At 34.0% G+C, this 23,227-nt stretch overlaps 1 protein-coding gene across 1 annotated transcript in view; it reads left to right on the top strand.

Annotated features, from left to right (window-relative positions):
• The window catches only part of LOC100367259 (DNA polymerase epsilon catalytic subunit A-like), a 74,952-nt gene extending 54,513 nt beyond the window's left edge, over positions 1-20,439 (top strand). The window contains exons 35-49 of the mRNA XM_085499371.1: positions 61-145; positions 267-427; positions 1,358-1,533; positions 2,276-2,387; positions 2,906-3,060; positions 4,525-4,614; positions 5,068-5,356; positions 6,544-6,675; positions 7,071-7,142; positions 8,006-8,202; positions 8,315-8,453; positions 10,224-10,438; positions 11,496-11,628; positions 18,048-18,157; positions 19,832-20,439. Of these exons, the coding sequence (XP_085355497.1) occupies positions 61-145; positions 267-427; positions 1,358-1,533; positions 2,276-2,387; positions 2,906-3,060; positions 4,525-4,614; positions 5,068-5,356; positions 6,544-6,675; positions 7,071-7,142; positions 8,006-8,202; positions 8,315-8,453; positions 10,224-10,438; positions 11,496-11,628; positions 18,048-18,157; positions 19,832-19,904 (2,139 nt within the window). The 3' untranslated portion in view covers positions 19,905-20,439. The remainder of the gene's footprint in view (positions 1-60; positions 146-266; positions 428-1,357; positions 1,534-2,275; positions 2,388-2,905; positions 3,061-4,524; positions 4,615-5,067; positions 5,357-6,543; positions 6,676-7,070; positions 7,143-8,005; positions 8,203-8,314; positions 8,454-10,223; positions 10,439-11,495; positions 11,629-18,047; positions 18,158-19,831) is intronic.
• Positions 20,440-23,227: the final 2,788 nt, after the last annotated feature.

Genomic DNA, 23,227 nt, shown 5'->3' with positions numbered 1-23,227 from the left:
TGAAAAATAGGATGTCTATTCCTTCAGACAGAGCTTAAATTTTGTTATCTTGCCCTACAGGTTTACAGAGCAATAAACCATTTACTGATCTCGTACAAGGATGAAAAAAGAGGAGCTACGTACATTGCTATTCAGTCATCGTATGGTGAGTATTCTGTCAGATGTTATCATAGCCATGCTGCTTGAATGCAGTTAATAGTAGGACCATCTTATTATGCAGTGTAAATATACATAACATAACAAAACCACTATCAATTACTTTTCAGATAATGCTGATATCGTGAGTAAGATGTCATCTTTTGATGATTTTCCCCTGGTGCGTGTTCATGTTACTGACCCTGAATCACTGTATAGTGTGCTTGACTGGCAGAGACAAGGATCACGAAGACTTATACAGCATTATATGAATGTTGATTACATCGTAGCTGTAAGTAGTGGGCTTATTGGTAAGGTCTTGTACAGATTGATGTGGACTTGTTGGTAAGGTCTTGTGTAGGATGATGTGGACTTGCTGGTATGGTCTTGTACAGGTTGATGTGAACTTGTTGGTAAGGTCTTGTGTAGGATGATGTGGACTTCTTTTATGGTCTTGTGTAGGATGATGTGGACTTGTTGGTATGGTCTTGTGTAGGATGATGTGGACTTGTTGGAATGGTCTTGAGTAGGATGATGTGGACTTGTTGGTATGGTATTGTGTAGGATGATGTGGACTTGTTGGTATGGTCTTGTGTAGGATGATGTGGACTTGTTGGTATGGTCTTGTGTAGGATGATGTGGACTTGTTGGTTTAGTCTTGTGAAGGATGATGTGAACTTGTTGGTATAGTATTGTGTAGGATGATGTGGACTTGTTGGTATGGTCTTGTGTAGGATGATGTGGACTTGTTGGTATGGTCTTGTGTAGGATGATGTGGACTTGTTGGTATGGTCTTGAGTAGGATGATGTGGACTTGTTGGTATGGTATTGTGTAGGATGATGTGGACTTGTTGGTATGGTCTTGTGTAGGATGATGTGGACTTGTTGGTATGGTCTTGTGTAGGATGATGTGGACTTGTTGGTATGGTCTTGAGTAGGATGATGTGGACTTGTTGGTATGGTCTTGTGGAGGATGATGTGGACTTGTTGTTATGGTCTTGTGTAGGATGATGTGGACTTGTTGGTATGGTTTCTGATTGATTATGTGGACTTCTTGGTCTGGTCTTGTGAAGGATAATGTGATGAGATGTTCTTGTTGGGCTGCCTGTTCATAAACAGACACCATTAGTTTGAAACCAGTATATCTATCCATCCAAAATCAGATATTCATCAATAATTTTGTTGTTTTTACAAAAATTAATATGCTTATCATTTCTTTCAGAATTACTTGGAACAAAGTCGTTACTTTCATATTCCTGTCGGAAATCTTCCATCAGATGCAGGGTTATTTGGTGCGGATTTATTTTTTGCTCGATATCTTCTGAAACACAACCATATCTTATGGGCTTCACCAAGTGAAAGGCCAGATCTTGGTGGAAAGGAATCAGATGATAATAGGTTTGTATATTAACATGCAAATCTGCTGTATAACAACAAATATCATATGGCTCAACCAGTTATATGACCCAGAGTAACATAATTAACCGACTTTTGACCATTATAACGTAATTAACGACTTTTGACCATTACAATGTATAACCTAATTAACTGACTTTTGATCATTATAACGTAATTAACTGCCTTTTGATCCATTATAACGTAATTAACTTATACCACTAACCCAGGTGCACTTGGATTTTGTGCAAGATTGTGTATTAGCTTAGAGAACATTGCCAATTGATTGATCTGACAGGGATTGAAATAGAATTTTTTCCCTGCATGCACAGTGTGCATGTTGAATTTGAAATTTACCTGCACTAATTTGTTGTGAAATGTACCACTTTTAAAGTTTTAATAAAATTTATGGGTTCTCGATAGATGTTATCACGAAAGAATTTGCTTTTTCTGAGTTATCTTACAATATTGGTTGAACTTAATTTAGGCTTAGTGAATATAATGAGAAAATGTTAATTTCTATATGCACAGCATGCACATTGTATTTTGAGTTTACTTGCACTAGCTAATAATCTATGTGCATAGTGCAGTGTGCACATTATATTTTGAGTTTACTTGCACTAGCTAATAATCTATGTGCATAGTACAGTGTGCACCAGAGTATTTCAACCCCTGTCTGAGTAATAAATACATCTATTATTGAATAGGAAATATATAAAGCTATATATTGTCTGTGTCTGTGTAGACTTGTTATGGAGTTTGAAGAAAGCAGTGTTGAAGTTAACAATCCAGGCTGCTATCCTTCTGTATGTGTAGAATTGGATATTGCTAGTTTAGCTGTGAATACATTATTACAGGTGTGTTATGCCAACATATTTATATTAACATCCTGAAACAACAACGTGTAGATTTAAATCTGTGTTCATCTATACATTCATGCATGCCTCTGCACATGTATGTGCATGAATCCAATTCAAAATGGCTATTTGGCAGCCATTTTAGTGTAAAAAAATGCATACAAATTATATAGAAATTTATGGGATCTTGTTGGACATGAAAACAAGGACTTATAATTTCTTCTCTGTATGTACATGCTGATGTCCACACTTGTATCTCAGACATTGCTTGACCAATCAAATTTATTTTCACCTATATCTCAGACATGCCAGGGCCAATCACATTCAAGCTTCACGCATATATCATACATCTTCATGTGCTGAAATTTTCAGTGCTAAAATTTATTTTCGCCATTCCAGATCTTGGTCATGTATGCACACAACTCGCTAGATATATATTATGTGACTGTGATATGTGTCATTTTTGCTTTTCATGATAACAACAACTGGTACAAATACAATTGACTTCATTTTTACAGTCTCATCATATCAATGAAATGGAAGGTGGTGCTGGAAATATTGCTTTTGATGTCATTCCTCAAACGTCTTTAGAAGACATGGTAACTGGTGGCACCAATGCAGCAGCTCAGTTAGCCAGTTATGACGAAACTGCACTGTGTTCAGTGGCATTAAAGTAAGTACTGCACTGTGTTCAGTGGCATTAAAGTAAGTACTGCACTGTGTTCAGTGGCATTAAAGTAAGTACTGCACTGTGTTCAGTAGCATTAAAGTAAGTACTGCACTGTGTTCAGTGGCATTAAAGTAAGTACTGCACTGTGTTCAGTAGCATTAAAGTAAGTACTGCACTGTGTTCAGTAGCATTAAAGTAAGTACTGCACTGTGTTCAGTAGCATTAAAGTAAGTACTGCACTGTGTTCAGTAGCATTAAAGTAAGTACTGCACTGTGTTCAGTGGCATTAAAGTAAGTACTGCACTGTGTTCAGTAGCATTAAAGTAAGTACTGCACTGTGTTCAGTGGCATTAAAGTAAGTACTGCACTGTGTTCAGTAGCATTAAAGTAAGTACTGCACTGTGTTCAGTGGCATTAAAGTAAGTACTGCACTGTGTTCAGTGGCATTAAAGTAAGTACTGCACTGTGTTCAGTAGCATTAAAGTAAGTACTGCACTGTGTTCAGTGGCATTAAAGTAAGTACTGCACTGTGTTCAGTGGCATTAAAGTAAGTACTGCACTGTGTTCAGTGGCATTAAAGTAAGTACTGCACTGTGTTCAGTGGCATTAAAGTAAGTACTGCACTGTGTTCAGTGGCATTAAAGAAAGTACTGCACAGTGTTCAGTGGCATTAAAGTAAGTACTGCACTGTGTTCAGTGGCATTAAAGTAAGTACTGCACTGTGTTCAGTAGCATTAAAGTAAGTACTGCACTGTGTTCAGTAGCATTAAAGTAAGTACTGCACTGTGTTCAGTGGCATTAAAGTAAGTACTGCACTGTGTTCAGTGGCATTAAAGTAAGTACTGCACTGTGTTCAGTAGCATTAAAGTAAGTACTGCACTGTGTTCAGTGGCATTAAAGTAAGTACTGCACTGTGTTCAGTAGCATTAAAGTAAGTACTGCACAGTGTTCAGTAGCATTAAAGTAAGTACTGCACTGTATTCAGTGTGTGTTCCACAGGCCTTCAATCTGCACTACATTTTGAAGTTAAATTCAAAAATGAAATTCCGGTGTTGTGATGTGTTGTCTTTGCGTATTTTAGTCTGGGGTTTAACGTAGTCTGTTACCTACATTCAGGTTCATGAGCCACAGTGTCTTACACTATGGACTAGTTGGTTTTTGTTTGTAAAACATGCCCAAATATGTGATATCACATGGAATAAATACTAACACATTCTGATTGCAAATCATAATAACAATAATGGAGTTTGATTCTACATTCAATAATCGGCCTGTCTGCTGCTCTCACACCATCTTGCGTAGGATTAATTCCTAATCCAATATGTCGATGAGGGTTCTCCATTATTGTTATAAAAATGTTCTATTGTCTTACTTCAGAACTGTTGGTAGACTGCCATCCAGCATTAAATTATGTGTTCAAGCATTATAACTTGTTATATATATATATGAAACATTTTTATCTGACAGAATATTGAAAAGTATGGTGCATGGATGGTTGAGAGATGTTACAACGTACAAGAATGTTTTTGCCGATTATCAAATTATGCAGTTCTATAGGTAAGTTATCATCAGAAACGGTTTTAATTCAGATTCCAATAGTTCATTCACATATTTGTTGTTTTCTTACTAACTTAGGTGGTTGCGATCCCCTAGTGCATCATTATATGACCTTGCTCTTCAAGAACTATTAGTTCATTCACATATTTGTTGTATTTTCTTACTGACTTAGGTGGCTGCGATTCCTTAGTTCATTATTATATGACCTTGCTCTTCAAGAACTATTAGTTCATTCGCATATCTGTTGTATTTTTTACTGACTTAGGTGGTTGCGATTCCCTAGTTCATTATTATATGACCTTGCTCTTCAAGAACTATTAGTTCATTCACATATCTGTTGTATTTTTTACTGACTTAGGTGGTTGCGATCCCCTAGTGCATTATTATATGACCCTGCTCTTCAAAGAACTATTAGTTCATTCACATATCTGTTGTATTTTCCTACTGACTTAGGTGGTTGCGATCCCCTAGTGCATTATTATATGACCCTGCTCTTCGAAGAACTATGCATAGCTTGATGCAGAAGTTATTCCTACAGTTAGTGGCAGAATTCAAGCGCCTTGGATCAACAATTGTTTATGCTAATTTTAATCGTATCATCATCTGTACGAAGAAGAGACGCATTGTAGACGCTATTGCGTATGTTGAGTACATCACAAATAGTATTAAGAGTAGAGAATTATTCCATAGTGTGGATATCTCATTTCAACAGTGTTGGGAACATTTAGTATGGCTTGATCCAGTAAGTTTATTTATCTGTTGTACATTTACTCTCTTATATGCATCATTGAATGTCTTGGACATTATAACGTAATTAAATAATTTTTGACCATTATGACGTAATTAACTAACTTTTGACCATTGTAACATAATTAACTAACTTTTGACCATTATAACGTAATTAACTAACTTTTGACCATTATGACGTAATTAACCTAACTTTTGACCATTATGACGTAATTAACTGACTTTTGACCATTATAACGTAATTAACTAACTTTTGACCATTATAACATAATTAACTAACTTTTGACCATTATAACGCAATTAACCTAACTTTTGACCATTATGACGTAATTAACTGACTTTTGACCATTATAACATAATTAACTAATTTTTGACCATTATGACGTAATTAACTGACTTTTGACCATTATAACATAATTAACTAACTTTTAACCATTATAACATAATTAACTAACTTTTGACCATTATGACGTAATTAACTGACTTTTGACCATTATTACGTAATTAACTGACTTTTGACCATTATGACGTAATTAACTGACTTTTGACCATTATAACGTAATTAACTAACTTTTGACCATTATAACATAATTAACTAACTTTTGACCATTATAACGCAATTAACCTAACTTTTGACCATTATGACGTAATTAACTGACTTTTGACCATTATAACATAATTAACTAATTTTTGACCATTATGACGTAATTAACTGACTTTTGACCATTATTACGTAATTAACTGACTTTTGACCATTATGACGTAATTAACTGACTTTTGACCATTATTATGTAATTAACTGACTTTTGACCATTATAACATAATTAACTGACTTTTGACCATTATTACGTAATTAACTGACTTTTGACCATTATAACATAATTAACTAACTTTTGACCATTATAACGTAATTAACTGACTTTTGACCATTATAACATAATTAACTGACTTTTGACCATTATAACATAATTAACTAACTTTTGACCATTATGACGTAATTAACTGACTTTTGACCATTATAACCTAATTTGCAGTGCAGTGCAAGTTATCATGACTATTAGAAAAAATAAAAAAAATCAACATACTATCAGTGTAGTGCCCAACCCACATTACGATTGTAATTGTAATTCTAACTATAACAGCAATTAATGATAATAATGTTAATTAATTTATTCCTTTCAGGCTAACTATGGTGCAATTAAGGGGAAATTACCTAAGTCAGTTGGAGATGATGATGTCAAACCTAATGATGAGGAGGAAAATGATGAACTGGAATTAAAGTTGAATGAAGATGAAGAAGAAGAAGAGGACGAGGTAATAAATAAAATATATTATCATACATCTGTCACCGTAACGCCATAAGTTACAGTGTGCCATAATTTTGCGGTTTGCACTGAGTATTTTCATCCTACCATATTTGGAAATGCAAATTCCAAATATGGAATGATTATGTGCATAAGCATCTTTTAATAATAAAAAACAAACATGGGCTTCCCCAGGGTTTGACTGGACCCCACACAAAAAAGTTCGCTAAACTTTTTGGATTTCGGCATTCACTCGGTGTATTCCTGTGTGTCAGCCGATACTCCCACTGCACTGTCTTCGTGCATACTTTGCAGTATCCTCGTAATAATCTTATAAAGCCACACTCCACAAGGTAACTGTCATATAATAGTGTCTGTTATATATTTATTATTTTCTATTTTTAGTATGAAGTTGAGATGAATTGGAATATAATGCATTACCTTCCACAAGCTGGAGCCTGCCAGACTAATTTTAACGTAAGTCTTGAATGATTTCTATTTCTCATTTGGACAAAAACGGACTTCTAGATTGACAATTTACATCAGTCTATGTGTCAATAATGCACATCTACTAACTAGTGCTAAAATAAAGCATTTTCACATTTCTTGTACCAGTGCTCTGATATGTGACGTTGATAAATGTGTCCTAAAATTAGATTAGTACATAAACATCCCTGTGAACTGCACCAGAAACAAGACAATTGAGATGAATGGCCTCAACCATGTGATCGCCCTGGGGGGGTGACCCCTTAGGCGAGGCATTTGCTTGGAGAATATTACCCTACAGGGTCCATAGCATTGGGGAAATCCTTTGAAAATCTTTGGATTTTTTGAGGTCTGGAATGTCTTTGAGTTGTCTTTCAATTACAGGGAGAATAAAAAAATCTTTGAAAAGTCTTTAAATTTCTTCATAGTTATTAATTCATTTTAGAAAGGCCCGTTTTCTCCAGGGAACTACCATATCCTCAGAACTTTCATGAGCTTTGGTGATGATGTTGGCCCGAATTAAGGGTCAAAATGTCTTTGTAAAATGCAAGAAAGTTTGGGAAAAGGTCTGGAAAAGTCATGGAAATTATTTTGCTTTTGGTGCTATGGAACATTGCCCTAGGGTGTTCCTTTTGAACAAGGGTATATTCTCTAATAGTTTCTGTCGAGACTGTAATCTGTAATTAAGCCTAACAAGTAATGAATAAAATTGTTATTTCCACAGGTTTTCTGGTAGGTATATAAACAAACTGTTTTGTACAACCCTACTAGTTCATAGAGAGAAGCATAGACAATTCAAACAAACACAGAGGCAAATATCTCATTGAAATTATTTCTACATGTGTTGTTTTCAGATGATTATTGCAGGTTATATTTTAGCCGTTTACCAACATTCTAAAGAAGAACAACAACACCACACACCAGGTAATACACCTATACGTAAACGAGGAAATACTCAGACTCAAAAATCTTCAGATACAACAGCTACACCAAGTACGGTCAACTTTGCTCAAGACCTTGTTGCAGGGGAATTATCTCAGCAGCTATTTGGGTAAGCACACTACACTCACTATGTTTCTATACTTGGGAGATAATCTTTGTACATCATGGTGTGAAATTACATGCAGTTTCTTTAAAAATTAATTTCTAATGTCATTCAATAGAATCACACTGAAGATTCAGAAGAAAGTATCAGGTAATCGTAGTAACCATGGCAATGCAGCTGATGAATTTCCCCAGTTACCAGGCTCCCATCTGCCTTTAAATAATCCTGCTTTGGAGTTTATCAAAGCCATCTGTAAGGTAAATTTTTTCCTCATCATCTATTAATCCTGTTCATTCATTGTCTTCTGAATCCCTTTCCTCACTCCCTAAAACCCAAACCCCTCTCACCATCTCCTAAACCTGTTCACTCATTGTCCACTGAACCCCTTTTCTCACTTCCTAAAACCCAAACCCCTCCAAACCATCTCCTAAACCTGTTCACTCGTTGTCTTCTAAACCCCTTTTCTCACTCCCTAAAACCCAAACCCCTCCAAACCATCTCCTAAACCTGTTCACTCATTGTCCGCTGAACCCTTTCCTCACTCCCTAAAACCCAAACCCCTCCAAACCATCTCCTAAACCTGTTCACTCATTGTCTTCTAAACCCCTTTTCTCACTTCCTAAAACCCAAACCCCTCCAAACCATCTTCTAAACCTGTTCACTCATTGTCCACTGAACCCCTTTTCTCACTGCCTAAAACCCAAACCCCTCCAAACCATCTTCTAAACCTGTTCACTCATTGTCTTCTAAACCCCTTTTCTCACTTCCTAAAACCCAAACCCCTCCAAACCATCTTCTAAACCTGTTCACTCATTGTCCACTGAACCCCTTTTCTCACTGCCTAAAACCCAAACCCCTCCAAACCATCTTCTAAACCTGTTCACTCATTGTCTTCTAAACCCCTTTCCTCACTCCCTAAAATCCAAACCATCTCCTAAACCTGTTTACTCATTGTCTTCTAAACCCCTTTTCTCACTTCCTAAAACCCAAACCCCTCCAAACCATCTCCTAAACCTGTTCACTCATTGTCTTCTAAACCCCTTTCTCACTTCCTAAAACCCAAACCCCTCCAAACCATCTTCTAAACCTGTTCACTCATTGTCCACTGAACCCCTTTCTCACTTCCTAAAACCCAAACCCCTGTTTTTCATGGTATTTATGCTTGTTACTTATTCAGTATATTTGAATATACTTACCACATTTTGTCTGTGTCTATTGAGGATCATAGGGAAGATAAGTGAAAACTTATGTTACCCTTATCAAAAAGTTTCAATAAAGTCTATGCACATTAAGTCATAATGCAGATGATGAATGGAGCATTTTGGTGTACATGTACATGTGACGTGAACACTTAGTTCCACTACCTGTAAAACAACACAAGGACTGTGCATTATCAATGCTAGTTAATTTTTAGCTCCATAAATACATTAATATCTTCCCTTTTGTTTTTGTTCTGAAAATGAGGACTTTCTTTGCCTTTCTGTGTGTTCATGTGTCCGCCCGTTTCTAAAAATATCTCAAGTTCAAACTTCACATATACATCAGACGTATGCACATGCATTAGTTTCATGATCCATTGCACTCTGACATCCATTTGAAGCCTAAAGATGAATCAAAATAAAAAATGTTCACCATTCCAGAACCCAATCTTGCATGGATAGATTTTGAATGAATGTGGTACTCAGCAATATCCATAATATTAGCCTTCATTGTTGGTAATATTGATGCAGTATCCAGGGTTTGCGATAGTGTTGCGGCAAGACGAGTCCCACTTTAATACAAAATTTTAAGAGATAGAAATTTTATCCTGGATAACTATTAGAGATTGGACCCCAGCTTGCCTGAAAAACTGGGTCCCTCTTCAATAATTGGAGTCAGGGAAGCAAAATATGGGGTCAACGCAATCCCTGTGTATCTATAATACAAAGTCATTGTGATTGACAATGACTTGTCCTCATCAGTTCTGTACCCTATTCGTACCACTTGTGTGATCTTAAATACAGTCTGTTCATTCAATTTTATTGTAGGTATTATCCTTGGATACCAACATAACCATTCAAGTTGCTAAACTAAACAGGGATTTATTGAAATTAATCAGCGTTGGTGAGTTTAGCGAGGATTCCAACTGGCGTGATCCATGCTTGTCGTATGTCTTACCTGAGGTTATATGTAAAACTTGTAATCATTGTAGAGATTTGGATCTCTGTCGGGATCCCTTGCTTCTACAAGATGAAAACACAGCGTAAGTACAAATGGAAAGAACATAATTACAGACAGTTTACTGCTGTTTATGTAGTTCATGTATTATGTTTTTTAGCTCCGCTGTCGACTTTGTGCCGAGCGGAGCTTATCATATGAGTGATTGTCTGTCGGATTTGTTCATTTGATGATGATATTTTCAATTCTCTAATTTTAATAAATATTTAATTTTTGTCTTTTTTTGGTAAAAAGTGATATTTTCGACTTCTTGTTAAAAAACACAAGTCTGATTGCTTTGATACTATACATATAGGTATCTTAGGTAGACCTCTCTCAGATTTGTTCATTTTGTGATGATATCTTCAATTATCTAATTTTGATGAATATTTTTGTCATTTTTGGTAAAAAGTGATATTTTTGAATTCTTGTTGAAAACAGCAAGTCTGATTGCTTTGTTACTATACATATTGTTCATTTTCTAATGATATCTTCAATTCATCAAAATTGAAATGTGCATTGCTAACAGCAGAGCTATCTCAGCAGAGAGGCTGCTTGTTTATAGATTATGTTTATATTTAGGCAAGATAAACTAAATTATTTTTGATTTCCCTAAAATTTAACCAACTGTCAAATGTCATCTATCAATCATTTCTCAGGTACATGTATGACTGAACCGATTTTATTTTAACTTGTACGTCAGTCAGTTTTGTGGATTATGTCTATATCTCAACCATGATTTGACTGATTTTTGATGAGAGTTGGTACAAAGACCAGTCATAGTGTGTACATGTGCACATAAATTGGTTTCACATTTATATGACAATTGATTTACCGGAGGATATTTTTGTTCCCCAAAAATGCTAAAACAAAACTTAAACATGTCATGAACCGTTTTTTGTTTCCATCTTGTCTTATGTATATAGCAGATTCACATTTGATTAAAAATGACCAACTGGCAGTACTCTTACATTGTTTATAATTGACTGTCAATAAAAACTGACGTTGATAATGTTGTTTTTATTATTTTAAAAGGTCTCCAAAATTCTCTCACCAATTGTATGTGTATTTATTCAACTTTGTGAACAATTGTTGTGTTTTAGTGCTGTGTGGCAGTGTGTGCAGTGTAAGAGTGACTATGATGTTGATGAAATAGAAAGACTACTTATAGAAGCTGTACAGAGGCTATCAATGGCATATGTACTACAAGATGTCACATGTTCCAAATGTAATATGGTAAGTTGTGTATCCCATGTATTATGTCTGTTCCATGTGATTCACCCACATTTTAACTTTAATATCTCATCACAGATATCCTGTGGGTAGTCAACAATTGAAATTGACATGCTGTTGGTAGACATGTACATGTTATGTGTACTGAACACACAGTTCCACTCCCTGTAAAACAACAGGATTGTGCATTAACAAGTTGCATATCTCATCACAGATATTCTGTGGGCTATCAATAATCTGATTAAGACACAATTTGACATCATTTTCAGAAATGCCAAATATGGATAAATTGATGACTTGGTAATATTATATGGTGAATATACCATAAAATCTTAGTTAGGTGTCATTTTTCCTGGATTAGAGTCTAATTCAGGTTTTAAGAGTACCGGTATGATGTTTATTGTGGCTAAACATGAATGGATAAACTGTGTTTCAACACTGAGCTGTTATCACTGTAAAAAATGTTAAATTCTTCTTCAATGCTCAGTTAATCTCTTGATTTAATAACTACATGCCCTTTTCCAATAAAAATCGAAGCCAAAAGATATCACCTGACAACAATTAATTTATGTAAAGTGACACTTAAGGTGACACTTAAGGTGACACTTAAGGTGACAACAGGAGAAAACAAGTTATAAATTTACCTGTGCTTCAGATTTTCTTCCATAGCTACTAAGCATGGTACTATAGCAACCTATACATCATCTGAAAGCTTAGGTTGAAAGCAGAGTTCGTCACTGAATGTTTTCCAATTTGATATGCCAAGTACTTTGGATGGTTCTTTCTCAGATTTGTTCATTTCATGTCAAAATCTCAAATTCTTTATTTTTGGTGAATATTTTTGTTAAAAAGTGATATTTTTGAATTCTTGTTGAAAACAGCAAGTCTGATTGCTTTGTTACTATACATCTTGTTCATTTTCTAATGATATCTTCAGTTCTTAATTGAAATGTGCATTGCTAACAGAGGAGCTATCTCAGCGGAGAAGCTGCTTGTTAAATTTTTGACTTCTTTCTGAAAAGTGCAAGTCCAGTTTGAAACTCTAGACTTTGGGTTGTCTTTGACTTGTTCATTTTGTGCTGATTTAATTTTAATGAATTTTTGGTAAAACATTATATTTTTGACTTCTTCTCAAAAATGATTATTCCAATTGCTTTGACAATCTATATATAAACATACTGAGTGGACATCAAGAGTTGTTCATTTTGTGCCGATACCTAGAATTTAGTCATTGATAAATTTAGTCAACATTTTTCTCATTGTTCTTGAAAACTGCTTGCCTTGCTATTTTATATGTTGATGCCTTGGGTTGACCTCTTAGTTGTGTTGGCACTGGGCTCTTTCTGGAATTTGCTAGGTAATAGTAAATTTACTAATCAAGAAAAAAAAGTTTTATTGAACTTGGTCTGGGACTGCGGAGCATTTTCCCATGGCCGAGTGCAATGGGGGAGAGACAACGAGAGGGAGATGTCCCCTCTGTCGTCCACCAAAAAAAAGAACAGCATGCTGAAAATGGTGCTTGCTGGTGCAACCTGAGCTCTAATTTTGTGTGTAATTTCATGACATCAAATTAGGCAGTCTGCTACACAAAATGTACCATTTATGATGGTACAACAAAACATCACAACAAAATATGCAATCTAGACACCAGAACCTTTATTTGAATAAATCAGTATTAAACATATTCATGATAAGCTCACATTGTTAATAGTGGGAAAAATAGTCATCATTCAAAACTTCACTAAGTTCACTGCCTAGAACACAAGTCATTTTTGACGCAATTCTGGCATGCTTTGTGCAGTAATCTTTAGTCAGATCCACTAGTGAATGAATTCACCTTTCCACTTTTAATGCACCACTGACAGGTCATTACTTTAGTATCCATATTATACTCTAACCATGGAAAAGTAATCTAAAGAAATAAGAAATTTGGTAAATATTACCACATAAAACAATAACACAATAAAAAAAATAAGAATAAATATTTTTGAAGAATAAATACCACTGGCACTAGTAAGTACAAAATTAAGCTTTAATTATGTTTATTATCATTTCTTATAAAATATTTATCCAGCAAATAGTAGACATAAAATTTCAGAGTCACAAAAATAAATAGCAGATTACTGCACTGGACTTATTTGGGCAGTTAAATCCTGTGAATAAACTTTCACGGGAAATTTCTCTATGCCAATCAAAAAGTTGTATATTATTATGAAGTAATCTCCCGTGTTCATTATGCAAACCCGCATGTTGATGTTTATGATGACACAAAATAATTATTTTCATCGAAATTTCTTAATTAAATGAAAAAATAAAGTAACTTTCGGTCTTGTAACTCGATCTCAACTTCTAAGAATGCCCGGTAAGAATGTTACACAAATTATAGTATTTTTTGATCGATTCGCTAACATTGTCTCACCTTACATTATTTCTTGGTGCTGTCAGGGTTAGGACACCCATGGGTTTGTGGTTCTGAACACGATTTAGCGGTTTCTCCATCTCGTCGTGAAAAATACTTTTTTGACGTAGTCTCCATTTTCAATAATGAACAAATCACGTGTTTGATCCAGGGCGACATGAAACCGTCCCATGTTTAACTTTAAAATGGCAATCACTCAAACCGTAACATACGTGATGATCACAGTCGAGTTTTGGCAATTAAATAAGGGCGATTTGCAAAGGATATTTTGTACAAAATGTATTTGTAAATCCTACTAATATATATTTATTTTGTTCGTAAATCTTGTCCAAATTTCGTAATTTACGACATTTGCGAGCGACAGCGAGAGCACAGCTGTTGGCATCATGACGATAACTTTTGTTCCCTAATTTTAGTGAATATTTTTTTAAATTTCAGTAAAAAAAATATATTTATGACTTTTTTTTTTGAAAACCACCTGCCTGATTGTTTTTATATGTTATTGTAGGTACCTTAGATAGATCACTGTCAGACTGATTTATTTAGTGTCAATAACACAAACTTTCTTATTGACTCCCATGTGCGAAGCACAAAATGGGAGTCTTTGCAGTTAGTGTGTCTGTATGTGTGTGTGTATGTGTGTATGTGTGTATGTGTGTCCGACTGTTCCACTGCTATCTCAAGAACCATACATCGGTTTTTGGTGAAACTTGGTGCATAGATGCTCTGGGCCAATGCGCAGATTTGATTAGGTTTTGGTAAAAATCCATGCTCGTTAATTACCTAATTTGCATGATAATTAGCTAATTTTTAGCTGTTCTATGACTGTTCCACTGATATCTAAAGAACCACTCATTGGATTTTGATGAAACTTGGTACATAGATGCTCTGAACATATGCGCAGATTTGATTAATTTTTGGTAAAAATCCGTGCATATTAATTACCTAATTTGCATGATAATTAGCTATTTTTTAGTGGTTCCATGACTGTTCCACTGATATCTAAACAACCACTCATTGGATTTTGATGAAACTTGGTACATAGATGCTCTGAACTAATGCTAGGTTTTGATTAGTTTTTGGTAATAATCCGTGGATACTAATTACCTAATTTGCATAATGATTAGTCAATTTTCGGTTTTCCCACTGATATCTCAAGTACTAATCATCACATTTCAATGAAACTTGGTACATAGATGTCATACGACACTGCACAGACCTGATAGTTTTTATGGTAATATCAGTACATATTAATTACCTAATTTGCATAATTAATTAATTTTCAGCATTTGATACAAGTAGTTAGCATTACATTTCAATGAAACTTGGTACTTACATACTCAAGGACTATGCAGAGATTGATTGTTTTCGATAAATATTTGTGCATATTAATCACCTAATTTGCATAATTAGTTAATTTTCAGCTTTTCCACGGGTATCTCAAGTACTAATCATCGCATTTCAATGAAACTTGGTACATAGATCCTTTAGGACTATGCAGAGACCTGATTAGTTTTAGGGTAAATAATTGTGCATATTAATTACCTAATTTGCATAATTAATTTTCAGCTTTTCTACTGATATCTAAAGTACTAATCATCACATTTCAATGAATCTAGAATTATGCAGACCCAATTAGTTTCCGGTAAATATTTGTGCATATTAATCACCTAATTTGCATAATTAACCAACTTTCACACTGATATCTCAGGTACTATACATCACATATCAATGAATGTACATGGATGCTGTAGGACAATAGACAGACCTGAATAATTGTGGGTTAAAATCTGTACATATTAATTACCTAATTTGCATAATTAACCAATTTTAAGCTTTCACACTGATATCTAAAGTACCGTAAAAACTCCAAAATTTCGACCGGTTTTAAATAATTGGTGTTAGATATGTGACGTGTTTTTAGAGTCAAAATTAAGGTGCATTTTCGGACGGTCGAATTTTTCAGAATAGAAATCAGCAAATGAAAAAATGGGGATGATAGACAGTGTGCTTCATTAGTTTTTAAAAAATGCAATGTCCGTCAATTGACGTAAACTTCCTCATGTTTCACGGTAAAAGCAAAGGTCGTGGCCGAGTTGTAACTCAAAATCTAAACAAAGTCATCAATCAGTGAGTATTATGACAAGCAAAACAAAACATCAAGACGCGGAGAAGAGGTCAGCACAAAACTAATAGGTCAAAAGACAAAGCTGTCTCGCACTACCTAGAAAAACTTGCGAATGTTCGAAGTACAGGTACCCATTGGACAAAAGATGCATGGAAGTTTAGCAAACTATCTCCCCGACCCAGTGCAATGTATCCGGTTAGAATCAAAGCTCACGTGTCCCTTATTTGAGGGACCAAATTCTGCCGTAAATTCGCCCTTGGATTAAAAAATAAAATGGGATTTAAGAAAATAAAATGGGACTTTTAAGGTGTATTTTGGCGTCATTTTTCGGACATTTCAATCAATCCTGCCAGCTAAAATAGTCTAAGTTTTACCGTAGTCATTGACGTTTGTCTATTCAAGAGTACACGTGTATGATTTTTATCGTGACTAGCGTGAGCGGGTAAGCTTCCTTTCGAGAATGAGCTGTTATCACTGTGAACAATGTTAAATTATTCTTCAGATGACCAGTTTATTTTTTAAAAACAACTAATTTTTTTATTTAAAAAAAATCATGCCGTTTTCGCATCCAAATCCAAGCCCAAATATCGTACTACAACATCAATCTCTTCCGCATTGCGTTCAATAACATTAACATATTTAAATAAGCTATGGTAATTTGAACACGTTGGCATCATCCAGCTTTTTGATTGGTTAATTAGCGATTTGACCTATTTGACCTAAGAGAACATGGCGGATATCCTACAGCATCAAACGTTTATACGAGACCGGAATCATTCGCTTACGATGAAACTAAGTTGACTTTTATTTGTATTTCATAACCATTCAACAAATTTATTTTGTGTACATTATTATAATCACTACTGAGTACAGTAATAATCAACAATTCAGAAACACAGCATGCCGAGATTTTTGTGTTCGTTTTTATTTGAAACTTCGTTTATTTAGAATATATTTTCGTTACCAATAAAATAAAAATCTCAGTCAATCAGAAACCCGGATTCATGCCTTCGAGGAAGGTCCCGTTTGAACGCTCACATCGTTTTTTTTTTTCGTTTGGGGGAAAACTAAAACTGGTCGCAATTTTCGAATAAGAATGAGTCGGCAATTTTTAGTGGAGTCGACAATTTGGAGGTAAATAAAACGTCGAAACCCGGCAAATAAATAGGAGGGCGAATTTTTAGAGGGGTCGAAATTTTGGAGTTTTCACGGTACTAATTATTCCATTTCAATGAAACTTAGTACAAAGATGCTCTAGGACAATGTACAAACCTAATTAGTTTGGGGTAAAAATCTGTTCATATTAATTCCCTAATAAGCATAATAATTCATAATTTTTTGGTTCTAATCACATTTCAATTAAACTTGGAGACATAGATTTTCTGTTACATTGCGCAGACCTCATTAGTTTTACACTCAAATCTGGTCATATTAATTTTCTGATTTGCATAATTAGTTTTCAGCTAAGTAATTTCGAATTATATTTAATGTGTCTCCAATACTCTCAGCACATGGGAGTTCTTTCTAAGCTTTCTTTGATTTTAGTGAATACTAGTTATCTTCAAAATGGCTAGACTAATTGATTTGATATTTGTTTCTCTTTATACTTCTTAACAGCAGTGCTTTATCACCCAACATTTAGCGATATGGCTGAGACATGTTCATTAGTGACTCGATATTTAGGGCATTTCACAGCACATACAAGTTGTTTTTATAACCAGAATTCATTCATAGATTTCAAATTTCATGTACGAAGTGACAAAAGCCAGACCTCTGCTTCCCTTCAATTGCACAGGACATTTAAAAGCTGAAGGCCAGATGATTGTCTTTTTTTTCTTACTATGGACATGCTACATACTCTATATATCATTTCAGATAAAAGCCCTCAATATGTCGGCTCATTGTGAATGTGCTGGTGATTTTGATGTTACCATGGCGATATCAAAGTTTGCTGAGAAGATGAAAGTTTTCAGAAACATTGCTATGTAAGTGTCTCTTTGTTATATAGTCCCTGTTCATACTTGTAATCTAAAAACAGAAACTTATAATTTCAACTCTGTGTCTGTCTTTGTCCATCCATTGCTCAGACATGACTGGGTTAAATTAAAAACTTCACACACAGATCACACAAATGCATTTGGCCAAATTAGGGCTGAACAAAAAGCTGAATCAAGCATTTCTGCCATTTCACAGTTTTTATCTTGACCAATCATATTAAAACTTTTTCCTTTTCATAATTCATGATTGACATTCATCATGTCAATTATATGCTCATGCATTTTTCTCCCTGATCACATTTAAAATGATTGACTTTCGTCCATTTTGTTTTAACGAATGCTGTTCCAGAGCTGGAATACTGACATGCCTTGACTGATGACCTCATTCAACAACAAAAAACAAGATAAACTGGATTATGTTTATCATTTCTGTTATACAAGTGTCAGTCATAAACGCTAATAAAGACATTTGAAATCTTATATGCTCTATCAGAGGTACATTACTTGGGGTTTGCAGTGCACATAGTTCTGTATGGTGACATCATGTCAAGATCCCATTCAAGTCTCATTTCGTAGATAGCGAGACTGATGCTATGACCTTCTGACATGACATATATCAATGTTCAAGGTTTGTATTAAAACAATAAAAACTTGTCTTGCCACTATCATAGTGAAAAAATGTAATACATCGAAAATGTGCAGAAAACATAGTTCTTGTAATCCGTCATATCGTGAGCAGCTTTTTTGATCACCTGGACCTCCCAGTATCCTAGTTACCTGGGGCATGCACATTTGCATTGTTCTGAGCTTATGCGAGAGCAAGATTGAAACAGGATTTTGGTATCATGTCATGCTACTTGCAAACCCCAAATAATGTACCTCTGTTTCCATATAAGAATTATTATTTATTATATTATTAAAATAATTATAATAATTTTTTTATAATAATTTTTTTTTTTTTTTTTTAATTAAAATTATTAAAATTATTATTAAAATATAAATGTCTTGTTTTGGCCACTATACCACCAGCAATAACTGTAACACCATTCTACATGTATAATCTAATAACCACACTAACTTCAATTGGCACATTTAAATAGGTTTCTACTAGCTTTCTACTGCAATTGCATGAAATTGTTTTTTTCCTGTTCATACATATACAACCGTATCGGATGTCTGGTGTTTAGCTCATAATAGACCACTTTAAAAAAGTACTTAGTTGGTTTTTCAATTAGTTGTTTTTATACTATCAATAATTGTTACTTTGCATGGCTATGTTCTTATGAAGATGCAGTCTGAAAACTTGAATTTGCTTATGGAGTGACCTCTACATGTATCCATCCCCACCTGTATCTTTCACATGCCTGGTCACAACACATTCACACAAACATTATACATCTTAGTAGACATGCGTGTATAGTATTTGTTTCAAGATCTGATTTAAGATGGCTGCATGGTGGCCATATGTATTCCTAAAGATCATTTCTGTCAAAAACGACTGTAGAACTTTTTGTATTTCTGGTAAATCCAAGGCCATAATCTTCGACATACCATGACTGATTGGAATCAAACTTCTACAACTTCATTTTGCTTGTGTCACATATATTAATATGCATTTGTTCAGATTTTATTAAAGTTTTTTTTTTCGTTTTTTTTATATAGTCACTACAAGATGTCTTTATTAGAAGAAACTGTTACTTGGATATTGCAAGGGAATCCACAGATCACATATTGAAGTTAAGATTATAGAGAATATATTAAAGTGTGTTTATCAAAATAATGATTCATAACACAGCCATCATATGTATTTGTATAAAATGATTTTTTAGTTTTTCCATAGTTATTTATCCTCTTTTTCTTCTGTAATATATTTCAAGACTTTTAACCAGAGATAGATGAAATCTCTTTCAGCTTCGTCCGCTATCGTCGATGATGCCAGAGTGGAAGTAACTATGAATACTGACAAGCATTTTTTTTTAAATTCATTAAAACAACCAGCTGATATATATATTTACCAGCCACAATTTGTAAGAAAATTCACATTATGTATTTCACAATCTAAATACCAAATATTCTTATTTACCCCATCTTGCTATTCATAATAGAAACGTGTATTTTTTGTTTGATTGAGTTGATGTATTATTTTTGGTGTTTTGCATAATTGATTAATGACTTACCTGTATCTCTTTTATTGGGCCTCATTGATTATGAAAAATGATGCATGACATAATATAGTAATAATTATAATAAAATTATATAAAAGCATATAAGGTGTCTGAGTGATAAACTGTCATCTGCTAATTGCCCATCAGTTACCCCAGTAGTTTATTTTGACCACTACACAATTACTTCAATTATTCAATTAATAAAACGCTGTACACATTATAAATTCAAATTATGCATTAAAATATAATCCATCAAGCATCTTGCAATTTTAGTCTCCACAAATGGATAGTGCTTGGATATGATTCTACTCATTTTAACAACAAGAGTTATGCAAAAATTGTCTACACGAAGGGATGTAGTATGCTAGAATTTATTATTGACAACATATGTGTTGAATTTGAAGAATATATTTTTCAAGAAGGTATCGGCATTCTGATGAGAACAAATTGTGCACCCTTGGTGGCTGATTTATTCATATGAAGCTGAATTTCTACAAACATTAGCACTTTCAGATGTGATATTGATGATGTACTTATAAATTTAGTAATACAAAATAAGATTGTATGTAATAATAAAAACAATTCCGAAATAATAAAAATATAGCTAAAATTAAATTATAATCATGTTGTACAAAACATCGGATTTTAATCAGATTGGTATCTTGGAAAAAATTGAGACAATATTGATAAATACGCGTCGGCTGAGTTTGAACCAGCACGTACTGCATTATGGAATGGCTTGTACTAAAAGGGATTCTATATAGCCAGGTTTAACTATGACTCGCATACAAACATGCTATCACATAATAATGATACAAAGTAACAAAAGTAAATCCTCTTTTATGAGACTACAAGCTGTTACATTCCGGTAACTGGTAATACAATCTATGGATTTGAAGACAAAATCAAATTATTATATTCACCACAAAGTTAATCCAACATCTGTTAATAACATGTTTGATACATTTCTATATACCATGTTGCCTTTCCTTGTATGCCATCATTCCTGTTTATCTCTCAAAATAATTGTATACTTTATATTATAGCTGCTATTTGTATTTGGTTGAACATGTGTCACTACTGTCATTCTCATTCCAATTAATAACGCTTTTTTTAACTAAGCCTAATCTGAACTCCATGTTTTTATTTGCGTGTTTTATTTTCATTCATCATTTGGGTATTAATGTCTGTCTCAGTGAAGTCTACCATTTCCCATATTTGACCATAAATTTTGTATATAATTTTGTTATTCTATATAATCTACTTGCGATTGTGAGTTATGCAGAATATTTTTGCATAATTATATAAATTTGAAGGTTAAGAAGTCTATGCCAACCAAGGATACATATGTGATGTGAGTAAGAGTTATATTGTCATAGCGTGTTTATCACTATTCCTATCACTTCGAAAATTTACTTTCCCAGTGTTATCATTTTATCTCACATGAATTAAATTATAATACCATTAAGAGGCAGACCTTTTGATTGTGCATTGCAAATATCGTCCTCTAATTCACATATTAAATATGGAACTCTTTGTTTAACACGCGTAATGTATTTAAATGTTAAGACTACTTAACTTAACACAACTGGCATGCATACATTTCATTTTTTTATATCATATTTAACTTAGTGTTCTTTGATTTACTGAACCAAAACTTTGGGGTAGAAAATTGAATCAGGAAAACTTTGATACCTCATTTGGGATGTTACATTTATGACTATATTCCTGCAGATTTATTGATCGTGCAGGTGTACATGATGTGTAGATAGATTAACACTTTCTAGTTATTCACAGCTATTATCAGTTTTCAATGGAATTATGTCATTCATAGTTTAAGAATTGAAAATGTGGCATATCACAGATTGCCCCGTCAGCCACGAAAATGTTTCATATAACCTAATTGCTTAATCATGTACGATAATGAGGATGTCAAACAAAAAATTACTAAATACGATGTCATCCAGTGTTGTTCTTGTAATAACATCCAATTATTTGTTATGCAACACTTGATCTTGATTGTCCAAGTTCATCGTAAATTCTTTTTCAGTTGACATTGAGTCAAACCTCACCCAGAAAGCACCATGGCAGAGGCATGTCTATATTTCTTCTGTGCAGCTTTGGTGGCAGCAAATGTGTAATATTTAATATTCGAGCCTTATTGGTGAAAATGCAGCACAGAGATGGCAAATCTGAAAGACTGTCAATAATAATAAATCGGACTGAATCATCACCCAACAATACACCCATGACATAATCAAGCTTTTTTGACTCTGTGAATTTTTGTCTGTTCCACTGATATCTCAAAAACCAAAAACCAATCATCAAATTTTAATGAAACTTGGCAAATTTATGCTCTTGGACAATGATTAGTTTTTGATTGAAACCTGTGCATATTAATTAGCCAATTTAAATATTTTCACTTTTTTTTCGTACCATTAAACAGACTTAAATGAAACATAAATGCTCTGGGATATTGTGCAGACTTGATTAGTTTTTACTAGAAATCTGTGCATATTAATAACCTAATTTGCATAGCATTTTCAAGCATTTTCGCTTGTTTCTCATGTACTATTAAACAGATTTCAGTTGAAACTTTATATTTACACATGTACATTGTAGGTGCTTTGGGATAAGCCATATACAATACATGTTCAGTTTAGGGTTGCATTCTGTGCTTACTAATTTCCTAATTTGCATAAATTAACCAATTTATAGTTGCTCCACGGATATCCTTGAGTACCACTGATCAATTTTAATGATACTAGGTAAATGGTCCACAGATCTGATTACTTCAGGGTTGAAATCTATGCATATTTGTTGCATGTGTGTCTTAATATGCATAACTGTAATGTACTACGTACTGTTACGGATAGGAACCAGTGCTATAATT

This window comes from Saccoglossus kowalevskii, chromosome 5 (assembly GCF_978046115.1).
Source record: "Saccoglossus kowalevskii chromosome 5, keSacKowa6.1, whole genome shotgun sequence".
NCBI lineage: Eukaryota > Metazoa > Hemichordata > Enteropneusta > Harrimaniidae > Saccoglossus > Saccoglossus kowalevskii.
The sequence above is the reverse complement of the archived record's forward strand: the minus strand, read 5'-3'. Positions and strand labels throughout refer to the sequence as shown.